The sequence below is a fragment of the Python bivittatus genome, unplaced genomic scaffold, assembly GCF_059951505.1.
Source record: "Python bivittatus isolate LINGU-HERP-01145 unplaced genomic scaffold, Pbiv_v1 ctg000700_np1212, whole genome shotgun sequence".
Classification (NCBI taxonomy): Eukaryota; Metazoa; Chordata; class Lepidosauria; order Squamata; family Pythonidae; genus Python; species Python bivittatus.
In genome coordinates, this window is record NW_028277098.1 from 98,796,728 (window position 1) to 98,818,762 (window position 22,035).

At 43.4% G+C, this 22,035-nt stretch overlaps 1 protein-coding gene across 1 annotated transcript; it reads right to left on the bottom strand.

The window, feature by feature from the left end:
- Window positions 1-5,750: 5,750 nt before the first annotated feature.
- On the bottom strand, window positions 5,751-22,035 carry PCMTD2 (protein-L-isoaspartate (D-aspartate) O-methyltransferase domain containing 2). Its single transcript, XM_088153445.1, has 6 exons — window positions 21,876-22,035; window positions 16,199-16,531; window positions 12,864-12,966; window positions 10,357-10,528; window positions 9,450-9,573; window positions 5,751-8,899 (listed from the first exon to the last, which is right to left on the bottom strand). Exons 2-6 carry the CDS (start codon window positions 16,503-16,505, stop codon window positions 8,520-8,522), a joined length of 1,086 nt encoding a protein of 361 aa, XP_088009571.1. The 5' UTR covers window positions 16,506-16,531; window positions 21,876-22,035; the 3' UTR covers window positions 5,751-8,519.

Consider the following 22,035-nt stretch of genomic DNA (forward strand, 5'->3'; position numbering starts at 1 on the left):
GCCACTTCCAGAAACCTACTTAAGATAACCTCACCATGTTTAATTACAGATGAAAACTTCCTTTGTTAGTCCTTGGAAACTTCTCTTCCTGGATGCAGACATACAGAGCAGAGCAGGAAACACACCTAGCATTTCCACCTCTCTTCTAAGGTTCCCAAGACCCTGGAAGAGGCACTGAATTTTTATTTCAGAGGTGTAAATGGAGCAAGTGGAATCCAGTCTGCTATGGTATCTCCTCGTTCTTCACCTGAAAAATGAGCCACCCAAACCTGAAGATTTGAGATGGGCCCAGAAAGGAAGATTTGCGGTCCGCCCAGAGCATCTCTTTATGCTTATCTCTTTAGGCCTATCTATCCTTAGCCTCCCCATTATTCTTGCTTCGTTGGCCCGTGCAGGAATGAAAGTTATTGTTATGATCCTACCCATTGGGGGAAACTCAGAACTACATCAGGAAAGGAGGGGACCCTTGGCTTCTGACCCCTGTCTTAGCCTCATTACGCTATTCAGAGGCATCCAAGAGAGGAGGGGGGTCAAAAAAGTCAAGATGGCAGCTGCAGTTGTGTGGCATGACCAAATTCTTGACTTTTTTACCTTCTTCCTCCGTCAGTATTGCATCTTCATTACTACCCGATCAAAATCTGCTACATTATCCTTTCTTAAACATCTATTTCTTCGGGTTTTCTTCAGAGTTTCTCAGTCCTCGCTTGTCAACTCTTAGGCCTTCATTCCCCCCCAATTCCTCCTTCGTTAGAGAATGCAGTGCCCCATAACAGATGAATCCCTCCAGTGGAGGCCCAACCGGTGCCAACTCAGACAACCATCCTAAATGTGAGGGATTATTCACCCTTGGCTGATTTCTAGGCATGGACTTACTTCTAATTAACTTTAATTGTCAGGGCAAAGAACCTCACTGGCTTTCGAACGAACCCCAGATGCCTTTACGAAGAATAGCAATTTGAGATTAAAATGTATGTTTTAATCTTTCTCTGGGTTTGAGGGCAGGTTTTATGGAGAAACATAAAGGCAGAGAGAGTGAAAAAGAGAATTAGAATCTCTACTTGGAGGGGTTTATCTCTGGCTGAATTGCTAACTCCTTTGACCCTTGATAAATGAACTTCAAATCAACAGCCAGTTCTCTGACACTGTATCTAACATTAGAGTTTCAGGATATCCATTACCTGTACATTTGTTGCTAACAGAGTTTATCCAGTGTTTTTCAACCTTGGCCACTTTAAGCCAGCTGGGGAATTCTGGGAGTTGAAGTCCACCCATCTTAAAGTGGCCAAGGTTGAAAAACACTGGTTTAGACTTACCTTGGATTTCCCCTTTATTTGCTATGTTATGGCCAGTTGCCCGGTGGAGTAAATTTAAATGACATCACTGCTTGCATTCACCCAACATGCTAACATTGGTTAAACCTGGTTAGATTATTTGAGGTTTAATGTGTTGTGCGAACCCAGCCTACATGGCCCATACACTGACGTATTCTGCCAGCTTGAAAAATGAGATTAGGATAAGCGTGTATAATCCCAGGCTGTTCCTGAGGGGCAAAACAGGGTGGGGAAGAAGAGTTGAGAGTTAGATTTATACGGCATCTGAATTGAGAGCCTGGCCAATTTCCTCCCATCCCCTGATTCTGCCGGAGAAAGGTTTGCGCTGCAGAATATGTCCCCAAAGGAACGTCAGAGCAATATACAGTATAGCGGATGGCAACTTTTGCATCTGAGCGGAGATCCTGGGAGCATCAAAAGAGAGGCAAGGTGATTTGCAGCTGATCTAGGGGAAAAAAATTAATCCCCCGTTCAGCGATCCAGGAATTCGATTTGGGTTGTTTCTCTTGGATTCCTTCTAAAAAGGAGGCGGTGGTGTGTCTATGTATTCTGCACAGATATCAGGTTATGGTATTTCATGCACCTCTTGGGAAAAAGCCATGGAGCAAAACCCAGAATCTTTTCAGAAAAAGGAGGGCGGTTGTTTTCTGCTGAGAAACTCAACTCTCTGATGAGGTCAACAGGCAATGCCCATCCTTGGCCTGGTTGAAACACCACAAGGGACTCTCTCAGCAACGTGGGAGATGCAACATTTCCTTTCTATGACTCAGTAAATGGATTTGCCCAAGTTCAAGGACTGACTCATCACTCCATGGGTGTGTGTGTGTGTGTGGGGGGGGGGAATAATGTTTCTCCAAGCGAGCATTGCAGGGAATTCAACTCTAAGGATAACATGGTAGGCATGGCTCGGTTTACTTACTTGGCCCGAACAATCTGAAGTTACTGTTTGGAGGACAGGCATATTATCTTGCTTGGATAATAGATAAAAGTTTGTACAGGGTTTCAACTAGGACAGATCGGGTTCTGATTTATGTATAAAGAGTTCTGCTAGAGGACTTAATGGCTTTTCCCTGTCTCTGACATACAAAAATACAGAGAGGCATAACAGCTGGAAGCAGCTTTTCCCCTTTCTCAGGATACCAGCTGGAGCAACTTCAGCTGACTTAATATTTTTCAGGATCGGGGGAGGCGAAGGCCACGGTGGGTAAAGTAAGGATGCAAAGGGGGTGGCTCCGCCCCCCAATTTTCTTTTAGGGTTTGCACTTTAGGGTTTGCGTTTCCAGCTGCAAACTGACCGGAAGCCATGGCATCCATTTTCAGTGAGCGGGCAGAGGGAACTTAAGGTTTGAGTTGCCCATCCCCATAACGAACTTAAATCCTTTTTCTCTGTTCCTTCTATCTGCGTAGACACAATTAAGTCTAGCATCAAGCTTGCGTCATAGGCTTTAAAAGAAGAGTTTATTCAGCCTTCTCCAGCCTAACAGCCTTTGGAGATGTCACACCATGGTCCTCTCCAGATATTTTAGCCTTTGGCTATATTGGTTTGGAAGCAAAACATCAGGAGACGTCTTCTAGCACCTTTTCTGAGGTTTTTTTTTTTTAAATCTGTTCAATCGTGTCTGATTCTCGGAGGCTGCCTGGACAAGTCCCTGCAGTTTTCTTGGCAAGGTTTTTCAGAAGTGGTTTGCCATTGCCTCCTTCCTGGGGCTGAGAGAAAGTGACTGGCCCAAGGTCCCCCAGTTGGCTTTGTGCCTGGGTGGGACTACAACTCACTGTCTCCTGGTTTCTAGCCTGATGCTGTAACCACTACACCAAACTGGCTCTCCTAATAACAAATATTATTTCTATTATTATATTATTTCTCCTATATTATTTCTTATACTATTCTACTATTTCTCTCTCTAATAACAAACGTGATTAAAGGCATAAGCTTTTGGGAGCTGGTGCTCCCTTCATCAGAGGCAGCCGCTTGACGGGTCTGACGAAGCAAGATGCAACTCACAAAGGCGTTTGCCTTTTCGTAAAACGTGTGACTCAGAAAAAGTGCTCCTAAATTGCTTCTGCCATAGACCAACACAGCTCTCCTCCTACAATGTTCAGAAGCGGGAGTTCAACATCACCGCGAGGACGCCTGTCTCAACTGATTTCACTTCCGATGTGGCTTTCTTTCACCTGCAAGGAAGAAAACAGGGATTGGGAAGAGGGGATTCAACCAGACAGCCTCAGAGACTGCACGAACGTGAAAAGCGAAGGAGCTATGGAGGCATTGGAAAGAAAAGCTGTATCAGAATGGCGGAAACTTTCTAGCTTGACGTTAGATGGAACGGCGCAGAGCGTCCCGTTCTAAGCCTGCAACAGATCTGCTGTTTGGTTTCCATTCCTGGGCAAACTTGGCTGGCGTTTATCAGCATCGAGGATGTCTAGCATAGCCAGGAGAAGAGCAGCATCTAGTGGCAAAAATGGTTATTTTGGGTGATTTGCTCTCCAACGGTTGACCCAGGTAGAGAGTTGTGTTTTGAGGGTTTTGCAATTCTGTAGTGGTTAAGTGCTCTTCAGGATACCAGTGTTTCTCAACCTCAGCAACTTTTATTGGCTGGAGGATTCTGGGAGTTGAAGTCCACCCATCTTCAAGTCGCTAAGATTGAGAAACACTGTTCTAGATATCTTTTCCTGCAACTGCTGAGTCCCAGACCCTGGATAGCTTAAGCTAACACACTGCATATAGTCATCTAAAGTGCAGAAGTCTGTGAGTTCAATTCCTGCTACAAGGTTTGAACCCCATAGAATAACATCTGGCTTCCTGCATCTAGTGTTCCTTGGAAACCATCATGTGAGCTCTCCTGATGGTCTGGGTGATGTGCATTAGTGCTGCTCCGGGTTGTGGAACCAGAAGGGAGATGGGCACAAGATGCAATGGTCACCAATGTTCTCATCTGCTATTTATGTGTGTCTCCCAGAGATGTGGAGAGGGGGGATTTTTCCTCTGCAGCCCATGGCCAGATCCCGCCTTATTGTTCGTGGAAATTGGGGAATTCTGGGAGTTGAAGTCCACACATCTACAAGCTGCCAAGGTTGAGAAACACTGTGCTAGAGACACTCTTGCTTGGTTGCCCCAGCAGGTAGAAGATTACTGTAGAAATAGATATCTAAATATTTTTTAAAAGCTTACCAGCTCAATAGTTCTTTCATTTATTCACCATCTGAGGGGTTGAAGCATTTTCCTGAAAATACCAGGACTTTTATATCCGAGTAGACAGTTGCCAGGTGCTCTCTATCAAAATGGGCTTTTAGTGCTTTCAGACACCCAGGCAACCAACTTTTGATATAGAGAGAACGTCTGCTTCATCCTCATATAAACCAACAGATATGGTGTGATTGGCAAAACATGAAGGATGAAAGTCTGGATGGGCAAAAACTTCAACAACATTAATATAAAGCAGTGTTTTTCAAACTTGGCAACTAAGATAGGTGGACTTCAACTCCCAGAATTCACCAGCTGACATGCTGGCTGGGGAGTTCTGGGAGCTGAAGTCCACACATCAGTTGCCAAGTTTGAAAAACACGGATATAAAGGTTGAACTGCACAGGAGCCAGTTCGCATCCTTGTGTGACCTCTTTAGGCTCCATTAGGTCCCCTTTGCCATTGCACTGGACGCGTGACAGTGCCTTGGTGTGATTATACAATCAATCTGAAGTGGTGGCAATCAATTGCGGAGGCTGCTCATTTCCTCCAGTGTTTCTCTGGGGGTATAGAATCAAATGCCACCTTTAGATCTACTCTGTACACCAGTGTTTCTCAACCTTAGCCACTTTAAGGTGAGTGGACTTCAACTCCCAGAATTTGGGCACATTATTTGAATTTGGGTAGTTGAACTCTGGGAGTTGAAGTCCACTCATTTTAAAGTGGCCAAGGTTGAGAAACACTGCTGTACACAATGGTGATCAGAACTCATAACTCCAGTTATTGGAAAGTTTAATGTCCTTCATGATGAGAAGGCCATTGGTTTCCTTTTAAGTGAGCAATGCTTAAATGTCTCAAGGGCAGTGGTGATATTTTTATCTGTGGCTTTGGCTTATAGGAATCGGCTGGTGCTTTCCTCCCAGCTTTGGCTTCTATGCAATATTTGTCTGTGTCCGTGTCTGTGCCTCTACCTCTCTATATATAGAGAGAGGTTTTAATGTTTGTTGGTTTGGTCTTGGAGTATATATTAATAAATAAGAACATGTGTGGTATTCTTCCTTCTACCTGTGGTCTAGAATGATAGTAGTAGCTGTTTCAACTGGGACCCCTTTCAAAGCCTTCTCACCATAACTAAGTCATCTAACTTGCTCTGAAGACCAACTCTAAAGTTACCGTAAGAACGATGTTAAAATATGCACTGCACGTATCCTCGGTATGAAGCACCAACACTACTGAAGCAGACTTAAGGTGGAACCATTTTTATTGACACAGACATGTATTTTGATAAAAATCTGCATTTTAAATCACTTCTTTCCAACTTTCTCCATGCTTCAGGAATAACTTTTCTTTTCCAATCTTCATTTCTAAGCTATTTACATCTTTAACTACCTTACGAAAGCAAAACCTTTTGTGAGGGTACAACTATCCAAAGCTACCAAAAAACCATAGAACGCTTATGTGAAGCTGGAAACAATAGACGGTTGATGGAATTGGGAATATATTTTACAAAAACAGATGTCAGAAGCCACGTTAGTTTACTAAGACACACTGACTGGATTTATCAGTGTGTATATGCTGGTGTGTAGGAATACCACACTGACAATTCCTCTTCTGTTACAATGTTATAGCCTATGTCAGTGTTGTCCAAACTTGGCCACTTTAAGATGAGTGGACTTCAACTCATTCTGGGAGTTGAAGTCCACTCATCTTAAAGTGGCCAAGTTTGGACAACACTGGCCTATGTTATTTCAGTTATGCTGTCACCCAAAAACACATTTTCTACCTTCGTATATTGATAAAACAACAACTGGACAAATCACAATTGCTTGCAAATGTTATCTTTCACCCAAAAATAAGAGAAAAGCCCCATAAGATATGTTTTTTTCTATGCACCGAAGAATTCTAGGTAATTTTTAACAAAGGACAGGATGAAGAAAAACCTTCACACGAATAGCTTTGATCATTCTTTCTTGAGACAACTCAAGAACAGAGTAAATGGAAAGAATTAATGTTAATGAAAAGAATGCCTTTTCTGGGGCAGATTTTACTGACAGTGAAAGAAGTATGTTTACTGGATCATTTGAAGATTAAATCCAAGTCACCGAGAAGAACTTCATAGATTCTCTGATAAACTGCTTTCTGGACAATGAAAACTGGGTTTGCCGCTGGGGAGACACCTATCATGTCAAACCTTAAAGAGGTGGCCATTCACACAAGATGATACTAGCCTAAATGGCTCAGCCTATACCGACTCAGTATAAGGAAAGTGATATAGAGTGTTTAACAGTTAACAGCATCCTTCAGAGCAGCATGAAAGATACAGAAGGACTTTAGCAGATAACTGAGTTATCAAGATCAGAGCTCTACAAATGATTTTTTTGTTATTGTTGACATAAAGCTTCAGATGACACAAGATGAAATGCAACATTGCACATGCAGTGCCTAGACTAGAAGTCTCCCCTGATGGGATCACAAAGCACAGGTTTATTGAGCTTCTGGTAGACCACAGGACATCACTGCTATACTGTGTGTTCAGAATGGGGACAACTGCTTGCCAGAGTTAAAAACAGTTTTGCATTCTTGAGTATGCATTTCAGCTTGAAAGAAAATCAACCCCTACTTCACCTTTTTCTAACTTAAGCAGCCAAACAATGAATATTCAGAAGTTAAATAAAATTAAAACGTTCCACAGAAAATCTAAAGTGGACTGAAAACTATCTTAAATCCCTCTTTTGGGAATATCTGATGATTCTGCCCAGTATTTCGGCTGGGAGGAAAAGCCTAAAATTTTAATGAGAGTCACTGCTTCTGCTCTTCTCACTCAAAATTCCAGGCCAAGAACAATCTACTTTCCTGGACAAGGATTTACGTGTTACAGAACATTTAAAAATTCTCGTGTATATTGTCAAAGTAAGCTTTACTGTGTGCTCTATAAAACGGGGGGAAAAAATGAAGCTAACATGAGTTTTTTAGCCTTTTTGCTGAAGCAGAGGACCCTACTGGGGTAAAGACACAAGCCCACCCAGTCATTTGCAGTTTCCTCCAGGCACTTCCTGTCTAGACAACTAAGTAACTACCCAAATTCAAATAATGTGCCCAATTATCCCCACGACATACTTGATTCGACCCTTTTGTAACAGACCCTCAAAAAGGTCCAACGGGTTTGAATGAACTGGTTCTTTTCCGTACTCATCTCCTCCTTCATCACCTGAACTCCTTTTAGGGAATGTTCTTGGGATAAACCCAATCAATTTTCAGGCGAGCAAAGCAAAAGCTGTACTTCTGCAGCGTAACGTGTTGTAACTTGACTCTGCTGCTTAAGCCACACACAGCCTCTTTCTCACTCTTTTATCAAACAGGAGATTCTTCTCCCCACGTCTTTCTAGGAGATCAGCTCTGGGGACTGTTACCCTTCCTGAAACATCTGCCTAAACATCTGATGGGAAAGCAGCTTTAGTTTATTCAGTCGAGGCCAGCCTCCCACCCCACTCGCCAATAAGATATTCTCCCCCCTCCGGGTGGATTATTGGGGATACTATAGTGGCTGAGCGGGTCAGATTCGACTAAATGACTTCTGTTCTGCAGGCAAAGCAACACATTTAGGTCCTGCCAAAATAATTTCTGAAACTGCTTCCTGGAAGGGGGGGGGGGAGGACAACAACAACAGTTGAGATATTCACAGATATTTCAGCAAACTTGTGGTTTTCCTTTTGGTTTTTACCAGCACAAAACCCTCACTTCCTTAAGATGGAGGCAGCCTCGGGACCAGCTTCGCGCCCCCTCTTCCCCACCAAGGAAGTTCTGCTGTAGGACAAAACCAGAGCGCACAAATCAAGGGAAAGAATCTGAAAAAAGGCTATCCCATTTTAAATTCACGGCAGCCGCGTTCCCCAGTTAGCTCACCACAAGGGTGGTTGGGTTAAAAGGCAAGCAAGTGGCATGTGTTTGTCAGCCCTCCTGAGTGCTTTATTGTCCCGCCTACCTCCCTGATGACCGCTCACAAGGTCCTATTTCTCTCTATAATAAAGCAGGTAATATTTCAAAGGGTCAGGGAGAGGCAGGCTCAGCACCTTCTCCCTCAGGATGTTTGTAGGAGGCTCTGGCTTCAGTTCAGGAATAGGTTTTTCCACCTCCTCCCTGCTCTCCTCCTCCAATTCCTCACAATTATTATCCTCCAAAGGGTTGGAGATCCGGCTTGCAAAGACCTCTTTGTCCAAGAAGACAATGGTTTCCATGCGGCGGTGCCGGACACGCCGCCGCTTAAACCTTGGCGGGTTTCTGAGGCCGTTTCCATTTTTGCCCGCTGTTTCTTGATGGATCAGCTTTTTGATGGTGCTGCGGATGGCAATGCGAGCCAGGTCCTGAAGGCTGCGAACCATCACCGGTGCTGGAAATGGGAGAGAAGACAAGGGGACACGTGGGGAACCTTCACCGGCACAAGAAATTTTACTCGGGCCCAGGTCAGGGTGGGGAGAAACTAAACTGATCAAAAAAAGTGCAGAAATCTGATCAAGGAACTGGCTGGCAATATGGAGAAATCTGTGCCAGGGAAGAGTAGAGAGCGGATTAGTCCTTCAACGTCTCCCAAAGTGAGGCAGGACATAGTGACATCCCCTGAACAACCAGAAGGTCTGCATATATCAAGGAGATAGTGTAGTGTAATGGTTAGTGGTTAAACTGGTTAAGGCTTGCTCTGGTAAGACTCTGAATCCAGTTCTCCCTTCACTGAGGAGCTCCCTGGGGGACTGAGGGCCAGTCGCTATCGCTCAGCCTAGCCTACTTCACTGGGATGTGGTGAGGGTCAAAAGAGTGGAGACCCTCATTCCAGGTGAGCCAAACAATCCATCCCACAGCAAGGCAGGCAATGGGAAAAGCAGTATTGCCCAATCTTCAAAATGGAAAGAATGAACAACTAAAGGCAGATGTGGCAGACTTACGCAAGTGAACAAGTTTTGACTTCCCTGAATCTGAATGGTTGGGTTGGATTAGAGGAGCAAAAGACACAGCCAAGATTTTCTTGGTCTCCCAGGCTGAAGGGCCTGTTCGAGTAATCTTGGTCAGCTGCATTGAAGGACAAAAACAGAAGATGAAGCTTGTCTGCTACCAGCCAGCCTTTAAAAACACCCCACCACCACTTTTCTACTTCACACTTTTGGCAAATGTGGTGCTTACTAAAACGAAAATCCAGCAGTTGTACTGGACATGATGGACTTCAGCTCCCAGAAACCTTAACCTTAATGGCCATGCTGCCTAGGGAATTCTGGGAGTTGCTCCACATAACTGAAGTTGCTAAGATTGGGAACAGTGGGCTATACACTACACCATTGTTTCTCAACCTCCGCAACTTTAAGATGGGTGGACTTCAGCTCCCAGAATTCCCCAGACAGCATGCTGGCTAGGGAGTTCTGGGAATTGAAGTCCACCCATCTTAAAGTTGAGGAGGTTGAGATACACTGCACTATACCATCACTTTTCACCAAGCTATTTCTTCCCAACTCCATCAGCTAGAGTTTAGTATAAAGGAGCCTCCCCTCTACCATTGCTACTACTTTATACTGTACCTCAAATTAACCCTATTCTGAACAATTGCTTCCTTCCTATAAAACAAAAGATCCAATAATTTCAGCTTCATATAACCCTCTCCCCCCCAGTTGGCTTGCTCCTGTTCTAGACCTCCTAATTTCCATCACCGAGGCATCTCAAATCTGTTTAATTTCCCAGGTGCTCATTCACTTGTTTCTTAGCAAAGAGGATATCAAACCTATTCTTTATGGAATGTATAGACTCCACCAAGAATCTAAAATGGTATCAGAGATAATAAAGGCACCCATCCCACAAGCAAACCTTTTCCTCCAGGGGCATGACGAGAATCCCACCAACTTTCAGCAAGTTCTTCATGTAATCTTCATGCTCCTTCTGGACCCCAGCTCCACAGTATACGCGGTCGTATTGAGAGCAGTCTGGAGAGATTTCTAAGCAGTTTCCAGAGACAAAGGAAGGCTCGCAGAATTCAAACCTCAGAAGAAGGAAGGTGGTTTGTGAATGAAACTTCAACACAGCATGAGAATTCAACACCAAGAGCATTTACAACATACATATGGTTAGATTACGGGCTGGTAACACGAGACCCTCCAAATAGTTTGGACTACAACTCCCAGTTGATCACTGACTGTTAGTCCACCTGTCCATTTCCTCAGTTCTCCCAGGCTCAAACTGATCCCAGATAACCATGACAGAGAAAGCCTCTCTCATCTCAACTGGACCTGCCCATCCAGTGCCCAACTCCAAGCAAATGTGACCAAATTCATGCTCCAGATATTGTGCAAACTCCTTACAACAGCCCAGCAGCACAACTTTCAGACTGGATTTAGGATTTCCCTAAAAGGGATTGGGCAATCTTAAACAAGGTTGCTGGCAGGCTAGTTGCACCTGCACTAAGAACAGAGAAATGAACCTGCTTTGCTGCTCTTACTTCCATGATGCAGGCTTGAATATGAACTTTTACCCATGTTGAGTCACACTGGTCCCTTCTCTTAGGACATTCTAGGTCACACTGGTCCCTTCTCTTAGGCATCTCTTCTACCCATTCATCTCCCAGACCTCCCCAGCATATCAAAGAGCTCCAAAGTATAAAGTTAAGAAAAACACGCAGGCCTATAACACGGGTACCTTCCAAAATCATTATTGCTTCTTTTTAGAAACTGGCTAGTGTGAGTTTCTAAGGCAACTAAGAAAAGGAAAAGGGAATTAGACATTCCCTTAATGTCCTTACATCAGAATGGCCACATAATTGGATGATTCCCCACTTCCCCTCCTGAGAACCAGACCACCTCTTCCCAGAGCCCCTTGCTAAAGCTTCATCTGCTGCCAACTTGCAGGCTTCACAGCAGCCCCACAGCATGGTATGAGGCTATGCACCTGAGAAACAGTTTCACCCAGCCCTGTTCCTCCCGGCTGGAAAAAGCAGGGGAAGCCCCAGAGGACTGGGCCTGGAAAGCCCTAGGACTGCCCATGAGCTGCAATGCTCATCTATACCTCTCTTTAGGATGCTATTATTATCACTTAGATTTGTTATAGCTGCCCCACTCCAAAAGACCCTGAGCAGTTGACAACATCCCCTATACAATTTAAAACAGTTAAAAACATAACCACAAAGCATAACAGCCATAGCAGTAAAAAAAAAAAAAAAAACCCACAAAAACAAAACTAAACATACGATGGGGGTCCACTAACCCCAGGCCTGGGAACAAAGGCAGGCCTTAAGAGCCTTCCAGGACCCTAAGAGAGTGGGGGCTGTGCGTAGCTCTGGGAGGGGGGGATGCTGTTCCTGAGGGCAAGGCTGCAACAGAGATTTAGGAGACAGAATCTCACTTGAAATTCTGCAGGCCAGATGCAGAGAGGCTGGTGGGGACAGACCTGGCCCACGAGTAGGAGGTTTGGATGGAAAGGAAAGGAAAGGAAGGTTTTCCAGCAGGAAAACATGCTTTTCTGCAATACGGCTGTTCCTTTCTTGCTTTTCTTAGCCAGTGGAATCTCAGTTGTCAATTTTCTAAGGGGCAAAGACTTTTTAATTGTACAAAACATCTTTTCCACACTATTATTTATAATCTCAGATACATTTCTGGAATGTATTTATTGTTAAGTTTTCATATCTTCTCTATGAAACTTAAGAATCTTCCATTTTTTTGTTCAGAAAGAAATAGCTTATTAATTTCAAAATTGCAGAAACCTGAAAGTATGTAATCTAGTCAGCAGCCTAAATTCCTTGAATTCCTTCTATTTGCTCATAGCTATCTTCACTCGCATAAAATACAGGTAGTCCTCACTTAACGGCAGTAATTGGGACTGGCAACTCCATCACTAAGTGACATGGTCATAAAGTGTGATGACACGTGATCCGTTGACTTACGACAGCAGTTGTGGCAGTTCCAGTTGCTGTCGTTAGGTGAATCCCACATGATCACAGCAACCTGCAGTCATATGATCGCCATTTGCGACCTCCTGCCAGCTTCCCCATTGACTTTGCTTGTTGGAAGCTGGCAGTGAAGGTTGCAAATGGTGATCGCATGACTGCGGGATGCTGCAATGTCATAATTGTGAGCTGGTTGCCAAGCACTTGAATCGTGATCAACTGACTGTGGGGATGCTGTGGCAGCCACAACTAGGAGGACTGGTCATAAGTCCATTTAGCACTGTCGTAACTTTGGTTGCTGAACGAGTGGACGCTGAACGAAGACTACCTATATATGTCTTGGATTCACTTCATCCTATAACCAGGAATTACTACCTGAAGGGTAGGATTTTTCTTGAAAATCTGCTTTAATGCAAATTAAGTGATCCTCTGATCTTACTTGTCAAAGCTGTCACTTGTTCTGATGAAGAAGTCCAGTTTCTGCTTTGCATATTCTATAACATCAGCATGAAGCTCTACGCCATGATTTATTCCAAAAGGGCCTATATGTTGAAGGAATGCAAAGAGACAGTTGTAAAAGGCAGGAAAAGTACAGTTCAACAAGTTCCTCCCAGCTTGATATACAAACTAAGAGAGAGTTACTGCAATTCATTGTCTTTGGATCCCCAGAAGGCCCGTAATGGGCAGGTACTCATTTAAAAGCACATATAAACAAATTCTTTAGTTTTACTTACTAGTTTAACTGAACTATGTAGTGGATGGAAGGAGTATAAAGTAACTAACAAGGACATAGAAAAATTCTTTGAAGAAACAATCAAGCAGTGAAGAAATGGAAGATGTCACATGGGGGGGGGGAAGAACAGATGCAGAAAGTATAATTTTGATTTTTTTAAAAACTCCTATTTAGCAACTGACTTTCAAAGGTTTTTGGTGTATTCACCTTATTTTCAGGTTCCTAGAATACTTGTAAAGCTCCTTACAGTTCCTTTAGAAACTCTTTTTTGAAGCACTGTTTACTGATGTGATGTTATACACAAGTAGAAGTCGTAAATAGCCTCTAATTGTTAGTCTTTTAGAAACAGCTTTTCTTTCTTTAGTTTTTCTCACTTTGCTACCCCTGAACAGAAAGACCAAAACTTGGTGCAGCACAGTCAATATTCTTAGGTTTTGAATTTGCCTTTATTTGCAGGCTTTCATAACAACTTCTGCAGGTATCTGTGGGGCAGGGAGGACCAACAGGTCATCCCAGACCTGTTTTAATATGCTGTGCTGACATACAAAGTGAAGCAAAACAACAATTAAATGCTTCAGGCAAGGAATTACTGCAATTTTTCTCTGCAGAAGACAGTAAATTAGGGGAGTCCATCTAACAATCCAAAATCCAGCTCATTAACTTTTCAGAACATACCAGGATAACATCTTGAATCTCCAGAATGAACATCTGTTCAGATGTTTCAGGGAAATTAAATAAGATATCCATGCACCATGATAACACAACGGCTGCGATTCCCTCATTTTCACAATGAACTAAGAAAATGGCTGTACTTCTGCAACACAGAGAACCTCATTCTAGCCTAGCCTAGCCTGTTGCAGGAACTTATACCATAAAAACATGCATGTATACCATACATTTATATTCACACAATACCTCTAGAAACAGATACAAACCAAGTTAGCCTAAAAAGATTACACTGAGATTATTTCAGATACCTTCATGCCATTGCAGTACAGTAGCTGCAATGGGAATAGCCATTTCTTAAGCATGGATCTGGATTCCGAAAAAAACATTCAGCAGTTTGGAATCCACAGCCTCTTTTGATTGTATTTCTGTGCTGCCTTTTGGAAAACTCTCCAAAAGTAGCACACAACAGAATGAAAGTGTGGAGCAAGAGTTGGGGATGGGGGTACCTTGAATAAGAGAGAAAATGTAAGTTAAAATGGGAAGTATACTGGTGTTCACACCCCACCTTTGCCTTGTATTTGGCTTTTTAGACCACTGCTTCTCAACCTTAGCAACTTTAAGATGTCAGGGGCTGGAGATCTCTGGGAATATTTTTAAAGTTGCTAAGGTTGAGAAACACTGTTTTAGACAAACGCTTATCTTTTAGTACCACCAGTTTGCCATTTGGTGAAACAAGGGCTGTTTTTATTCACAGCCCTGCCCATAAAAGAAGCCATTTTATGAGGGTGCCCGCAACTTTTATAAACTTCCAAAAGTATTCACCAGCCCCCCAAATAAAAGAGAGACCAATAAGGCTGTTATGAAGATAAAAGGAGTACCATTTAAATGCTTTAGAAAAAGAAAAGGGGTGAAATATTAATTAAACAAGGCAGTGCTACAGTCACAACGTTAAAAAACCTATGCGGAACCAAAACTATTTCTGCCTAGAAAAGGAAAGAAGCCCACTCTTGAAGCTTTAAATGCTTGTGTGATTTACTGTTGTCTAATTTGTTTAATTTTTATGATTTTAAAGTGAATGACGCATCATCCTAGTTTTATAAACTGAAAGACTGAAAGACAAAGAAAGGTATCAAGAGCTTGACCAGTGTTTGTAGGAAGGTATTGGTCAGAAAGACATAACACAGAGACCCCTTCCTGGGACTTCCCCCTTCCCACCCCTCTAACCTGAGCTCCGGAGCTTCTGGGTACACTTGTATCCACAGGTGAAGGAGTTCCATTAGGGCCTGGTAGCTAAATTGTTCCCACTTATTCTGGAGCAGCAAGCGTACACCCCATTTCCTTGTTCATCTGGAGTCTGCATGGGGCAGAACAGGACTACTTCCTTCTCAAGAACTAAACTTTTAAAATAAATGTTTGGGTTCCCCTCTTTAACCCAGGGTAACCAGGTCTGAGTGGTTTTGGAATTAATGGTGTGAATACAAACCCAATGCTGCTGTAATAATGCCTAAAATGTTATTAAGTGCAACACAATGAGACAGCTGAACCAAGCTATAGGAGGCCTAGATCTACACAAAAAAGCAAGTATTTTAAACCAACAAATAAACCAACAAACAAAGAAACAGAGGGAGGAAAGCATGCTGAAGCAAAGCAGCACTGAAAAGAAAGAAAACTCCTTTGTGTTTGTACCTATACAATCCCTGCTCACTTTACCTTACTGCTTCCACTTTAGGGGCAGGATATGGGGGCAGAGGACCTCAGTCTCAGCCCAGCCAGGAAATCTGCTCCAATATTCCTTGCTATTTTGGGGACCTGCAGCCAATTCTGACTGGGGAAAAAGAAACGTCTAGCAACCTTTCCCAGCTTGAATCCACCCCCTTGCCTCTCACAGGAAGAGGACCGGAGCTATAAAATACTTTTACAGTGAGTTTAGAGAGCTATAAAATACAGCAAGTTAACAGCTTGCCTGCAGGACACTAATCCAACACAGTGCTGAATCTTCATTTTATTCCAAAGTGGGTGGAAGGTCACACAACTACTGGTGTTCATGCTAGAATAGTTCCTGGTTTAAATTCACAACTGAAGCTAGGCAGAAATAAAGTGGTGGCCCACAGGAATATGGAACAGATGCAGAATAACCGCAATCCCCCACAATCTTCCATGTCTCCCAGTACATATGCAACAGAAGCATATTCATCATTTGATTTGGCAGAAACACTCCTTGTGTGAAAGCAGTGTTTTGTGGAAATAAGCAATAATATTTGCATCCTGCAGGTGCCCACTCTATTATTAACATTCAGAAAAACGTATTTTGCTTTCATGAGGCAAGAAGCAGGATTTACAGGGTTAATCTGACAAAGTAAAGGATCACTTACCCAAGATGAGCCCAACCATGGAGCTCAAGTAACCAGTGCCACTTCCTAGGTTCAAGAAGGAAAGCCCAGGCTGAAGATCCAAAGCTTCCATAACTTCAGAGTAAATGCAGGGAGCAGAGAGATGAATGTTCCCATGTTTCCAAGCCAAATCTTTATAAGCATTCTCCTTGAACTCCTCAAGGTAATAATCTGCCCTGTCAACAGCCCTGAAGGCCTGTTCTACCAGCTCCGTTCGAATGTACTGAGCCTCCTTCAGATTATCAATTAACTCATCATTGTCTTCTCCGGCACTCACAGCACCTCCCATTGTCCACGCTGATTCAAAAATCAATTCTGGATCATAGAGGAAGTGGAAAAGGAAAAGGTCTTATTACTGACCCATTCAAGGAAGAGTTGAGAAGTTACCATGTTCATATAAGTACAAGACCCACACAAACACATACAAACCTTGTCAGTTATAGCCCTCTTTTCTCACCAGAGATTTCCCCTTAAAAACTTCCATCAAATTACAGAAATATGAATTCCAGTTGACCTTTTGTATTGCATTTTCCACCCATAATAGCATGTTACACTTTTGTGAAGGGACAAAGCACAGAAGTATGACAATCTGTGTTAGCAATGCATGAATGAATTTTACTTTATAATAGGAAGAGGAGACCCTACATATGATAAACAACAAGTTCTGCTCTGAAGCCTGGTTGTTTTCTAAATGCAGCTGCATGGCTCAAGCAGGGTACCTTGGAGATGAAGCTGAGTCAGGAATGACTAACCAGAATGTCCTGTCTAATTTTGCAGCTGCTGAACCCTGAACAAAACAACCTGCTCTATACTGGGAATCAGAAAACTGCTTTTCTGTTTCCCTGTGCTTACCTGAGCAAAAAACCCCCTACAATGCAGAATCCTCTCTGTGCTACAGGCAATTCTCATTTAGTGACTGCCTCATTTAGCAACCATTCGCAGTTACAAAGGTGATGAAAAAGTAACTTTACAACCAATCCTCACATTTATGACTTTCACAGGTCTATAAAGTGAAGGAAAGTTGAAGTCAGATTATAAACACAGCTGCAGTTTCACTTAGCAACCACTATGCTTAATACTGTTGCTAGTCCCAATTGTGGTCACTAAATGAGGACTACCTGTGTTCTTCTTGTTAAGAACTAGTTCTGTTCCCATGGTCTGTCCTTGTCGAATTTGTATGTTAGCCAGAACACTATTATTGTATTATAAGTAGTATTGCATAATTAACTCAAACCATTGTGTATTTAACTTGAATCACTGTATATTTAATTTGAATTTTGCTACAATAGGCTCTGTTCTTAACTATGGGTCGTCTGTAAACCAGGCGTTCTTAACCTGAGGACTACCTGTAGCCTAGAAGTCTAAGTTTGCTCCTAAACCTCCTTACAAAGGAGATGGACTCTGAAAGAGGACTTCTCCAGAACATCTCCCACACCATTCCAAAGGTCATCCCAATTCCAGTTGCCCTAATGTGCATGTCTGAGCAGTACTAATGAGATTCTATAAATGAATGCATAATCTACACATAAAATTGTAAAGGAGCATACAAGGAATTAAAGATGATGGAAAGGCACATGCCTACTGATCAACCTGAAAATAGTAATTTGACAATAGAGGCCAAAGAGTGTGCACAAAATCCTGCTATACAACCTGAGATGTCTTTATCCTTGCTTGGATCCTTGCCTTAAAACAAATGTAATCTGAAACTCAGTTTTAAAGACAGAAATCCTCTTAAGCAAAATATTCTTAAATAATTGCGTTACCGCTAGGTCTAGGAATACCATAGTAACATAGGGAAATGGGGTCATTGTAAGTATCACATTAAAAATTTCACATGCTATTCCCTTTTGGAATGCCAGTTCTAATCAGCAAGCAGTTTGTAACACCAAAGCTATTTAGACAGACTGTTAATAATCCATATAGGAAAAAGAGAATGTGAATTTTTATTGCCGTACTTTGCTCTTCTGACAAGACTGGTAGAAGCAGCTGATTTGGTGTTTAATTACTAGTTTAACATGTTTTGTCTCAGCTTCATTTTTGCATGTGTTTAGGAAAAGCAATAACTCACTTGTATGCATCAAGACTATATCAATAAAACATATTAAACATCTAAATGGGAAATTACCATTCCAACAGAGTTTTTATTGAACACTTACAAATATTGGTATTGTAATTAGGTGGCTTTTGAATTATCTGCAAAACAACAAAAAAAACATGCACCAAAATATCTCTTTATTTGTTAGATTTATATCCCAACTTCCATCCAGGAAGTCAGATTTACAGCTTTTTATCCCAACAGCAATCTTACGAGGTAGGATTAGCTGAAAGAGTATGATTGGCCCAACCCAAGAGCGTTTCTACAGACTTCAAGGATGGATTTGAATCTGCACTACTGCTGGTAGACTTAACATGTATGCCGTAGACTTAGTTTCTACCTGCTAGACCAGTGTTTCTCAACCTTCTCAAAGCTGGCTGGGGAATTCTGGGAGTTGATGTCCACACATCTTAAAGTTCCCAAGGTTGAGAAACACTGTGCTAGACAAACCTGCCTGTTTTGGAACTGACCTCCACATCTGAGCACGAGCAGATGCAGAACTGCTTGATAAGGGATAATCATGGCTTGAAATGAGGAGGCTGTGAAGGATTTATGGTTGTGACAGAACCTTTCCCAGGAACTATACCTGCCCTAGAGATAATCGCATAAGCAGATAATCACCTATATGCTTCTAATAGCTAAACTCAATATTCAGGCCCAGAAAAGTACCTCATGCTTATCTTTAGGGATGTATCTGCGTGGACTAGAATGAAGTGCTCGCCCCTCCAGTCCTTGATTTGATTTTATCATCAGACCGGACAGAGTTGGGGAGATGCCAGATGCAAGGCTCCCTTGACGCATCAACTCACCAGCCTATCTCATTTAAATACATTTAAGAACGAGTTCCGTTCCCAAGGTCTGTCCTTAAGTTGAATGTGTATATAAGCTGGAACAGTAATATTGCATAATACTGTATAAGTAGTATTGTGTAATGAAATTGAACCATTACGCATTTAACTTGAATTTTGCTAAAATAGGCTCCATATGGGCTGTCCTTAAACTGGTGTTCTTAACCTGGGGACTACCTGTATTGTGTCTGTCACTGATGCCAGTTGGATGCCTTGGGACACTGTCCAGCTGGCAAAAAGGGCATTGCTCTCCTCCTTTTCCCCATGATCTGCAAGCTCCATATATCTGCTGTTATAATATACCTTCAAGTCTACCTTTTCCCACAAAGACTTGATTCTGATCCCCAAGTGAAAAGATCCTGAAGCATATGTTACTTTTCCCCTCTTCCATCTGTCTATAACTCTCTTGTTATCCAATGACTGTTTCTAGAAGTGAAAATAAAAAGATTGCTTACAAAGAAAAGCAAACAAGGAACAGATATTCTAAGTATTTATATTCAGCCTGTTTTGGATTCTACAAAATATGCTGGGCATGGGCAAAGACTAAGAGCCCTGAATGGGATTTAATGGTCAAGGCACCTCTTTCTAGCATTCAACTGCTGGCGCTTCATACGGCTTAATGCTTACTTTCAGTGCATACAGTCCCAAAGAGTCTGAGTGGCTTCATTTTTTATTTGCTGTCCATTCTTCACTAAACAACATGTTCAAAGTCAAAGAGCTCCTCCATGCAAGACAGCTGCTCTCTGACCTGGCTGTTCTCCAGTTTACAGGGCTATTAGCATGCATCTACATGCTCTGTTCTACACGACAAGAGATAATTGGTTTGCAGCCAACTCAGGGCACACTTATTGAAAACAAGGTCTCCTGCCTCGGCTGCCCTACCACTGAAGGACTGTGTATCCCAGGGGAAGGAGGGTGTGGATGGTAATGAATAGCTTTCTGACAACAACACTCATTTTGCAGCCCAGACCTACTGCAGACAGCCTAGTTTCAAAATGTTAAAAAAGCGTGTGTTCTGTTTCTTTTCCTGGCATGACCATCACAGTTCCTGGCATCTGCCCCACGCAGACAGAGTCAAAACTTTACTGCTTGGATGGCAGCCCAGATGTTATTTCGGTTACAGAAATGAAGTTGTGTTACAAAACTTTGCATCAGGGCTGATATATTCGCAGGATGCAACCTGAAAAAACGGAAATGATTTTCACACTCAAAGGAAACGCTTGGTTTTCAAAGCAAGCAGCCACATTTCAAGAAAATCAGAGGTACTTTCAAAAGGAAATTCAAAGCATGAATAAACAAAAGATATTCCATAGCCATTCTGTCTTTGCCTCCTGAACAAGTCTGTGTATATGCAGGAATGCACGTTATTAGGCGCTGTGAGAAAATGATCTCTGAATGCTCTGTAAAATTGCATGCTTATTTTAGAAATGGCAGGGGAAAACCACTATAAGACGTCATTTGCAGAAGTTGCAAGACTGTACAACAGGGCTTTCACTGTGACAATTAGCCACAAGGACTTTTAGGACTAAAAACCAGGAAAGAAGTTTACCTACGTATGTGACTGGAGGGGGAAGAAACCCTACTTTGGAGGGGGTTACTCTGACTACAGGGCAGAGGACAGCTGGTAATCCTTTCCCCATAAGCAAACAACAGATTGCCATGAAAGAAACTAAGGCAAAGGCCTACCTAAAGTGAGAGAAACGGAACAAGAACTTTGGTGGGTGTGTTTAATGTTACTCTACTCTACTTAAATGTTTTGGTGGTTATGAGCCAGCCTTCCCTGATCTCCAGATATGTGGACCAACTCCCAGACTTTTTAGAAAAGGCGGTGCTGGTTGGGGAATGCTGGTAGCTGAATTCCACACATCTGGAGAGCTCTCAGGTTGGGAAATGTCTGTTAAGGAGAAATGTCAGAGTCCCATTCACCGCCAACCATTTATTAACAGAATAAAAGGGCTTGCTTCGATAAAAACGTTACACCGAAAAACCACCCAACTTAACACCAGGAGTCAAAATTTATACCAAAAGGGCTGCGAGGCGATCTGCAAAAACCTCAGCAGAGTAGTATTTCCTGTTTAATATTTTCAAAGGCCCTCTGAAGGGTTCACCAGGATGAGGGGAGCCTTCCAGATGTGGGGGCTACACCCCTATGATGCACAGCCAGTACGGCAGGCTGGGCACTGTGGGAATCCTTAGCAAGGAATCCCACTCCCTATGATGCACAGCCAGTATGGCAAGCTGGGCACTGTGGGAAACCCTAGCAAGGAATCCCACTCCCTATGATGCACAGCCAGTATGGCAGGATGGGGACTGTGGAATCCCTAGCAGGGAATCCCACTCCCTATGATGCACAAACAGAATGGCAAGCCGGGCACTATGGGAATCCAGCGGCTGCTCCTGCTTCCTGGCCTTGGACCCGGAACCCTCTGGAATGCAACCCCCTTCCTATCATCCCCACCCACCCTGGCCAAGGATGATAGGTCCTGTGGTCCAACTCTATGCAGGGCGCCGGAGCGGTCCCCCCCGCCCCCAGGAAGAAAAGGGCTGAAAGGGCTCACGCCGTAGAAGCCGGGGCTGGGGGGGGAGGCTGTTGCTAGGGGGCGGAAAGGGGCGGGGCCTGGCCCCCAGGGCTGACACGAGCGAGGGGGGCTCCCCCCGCCTGCCATCAGTTGAGGACGGAGGGAGCCCCGAGGAAGAACAGCCGGCGCAGCTCTACCTGTTCCTCCAGCGCCAGCCGCCTCCGCCGGCCCTCCGAGCCTCCGACTCTCCCCCCGCCCCGCCACACGCCGCGTCCCACGGCTGTAAACAGAAGCCCAGCTGGCGAAACAGCCCCCTCAGGGCAGCGCCACTGCGCAGGCGCCGCGCGAGCGCCTCCT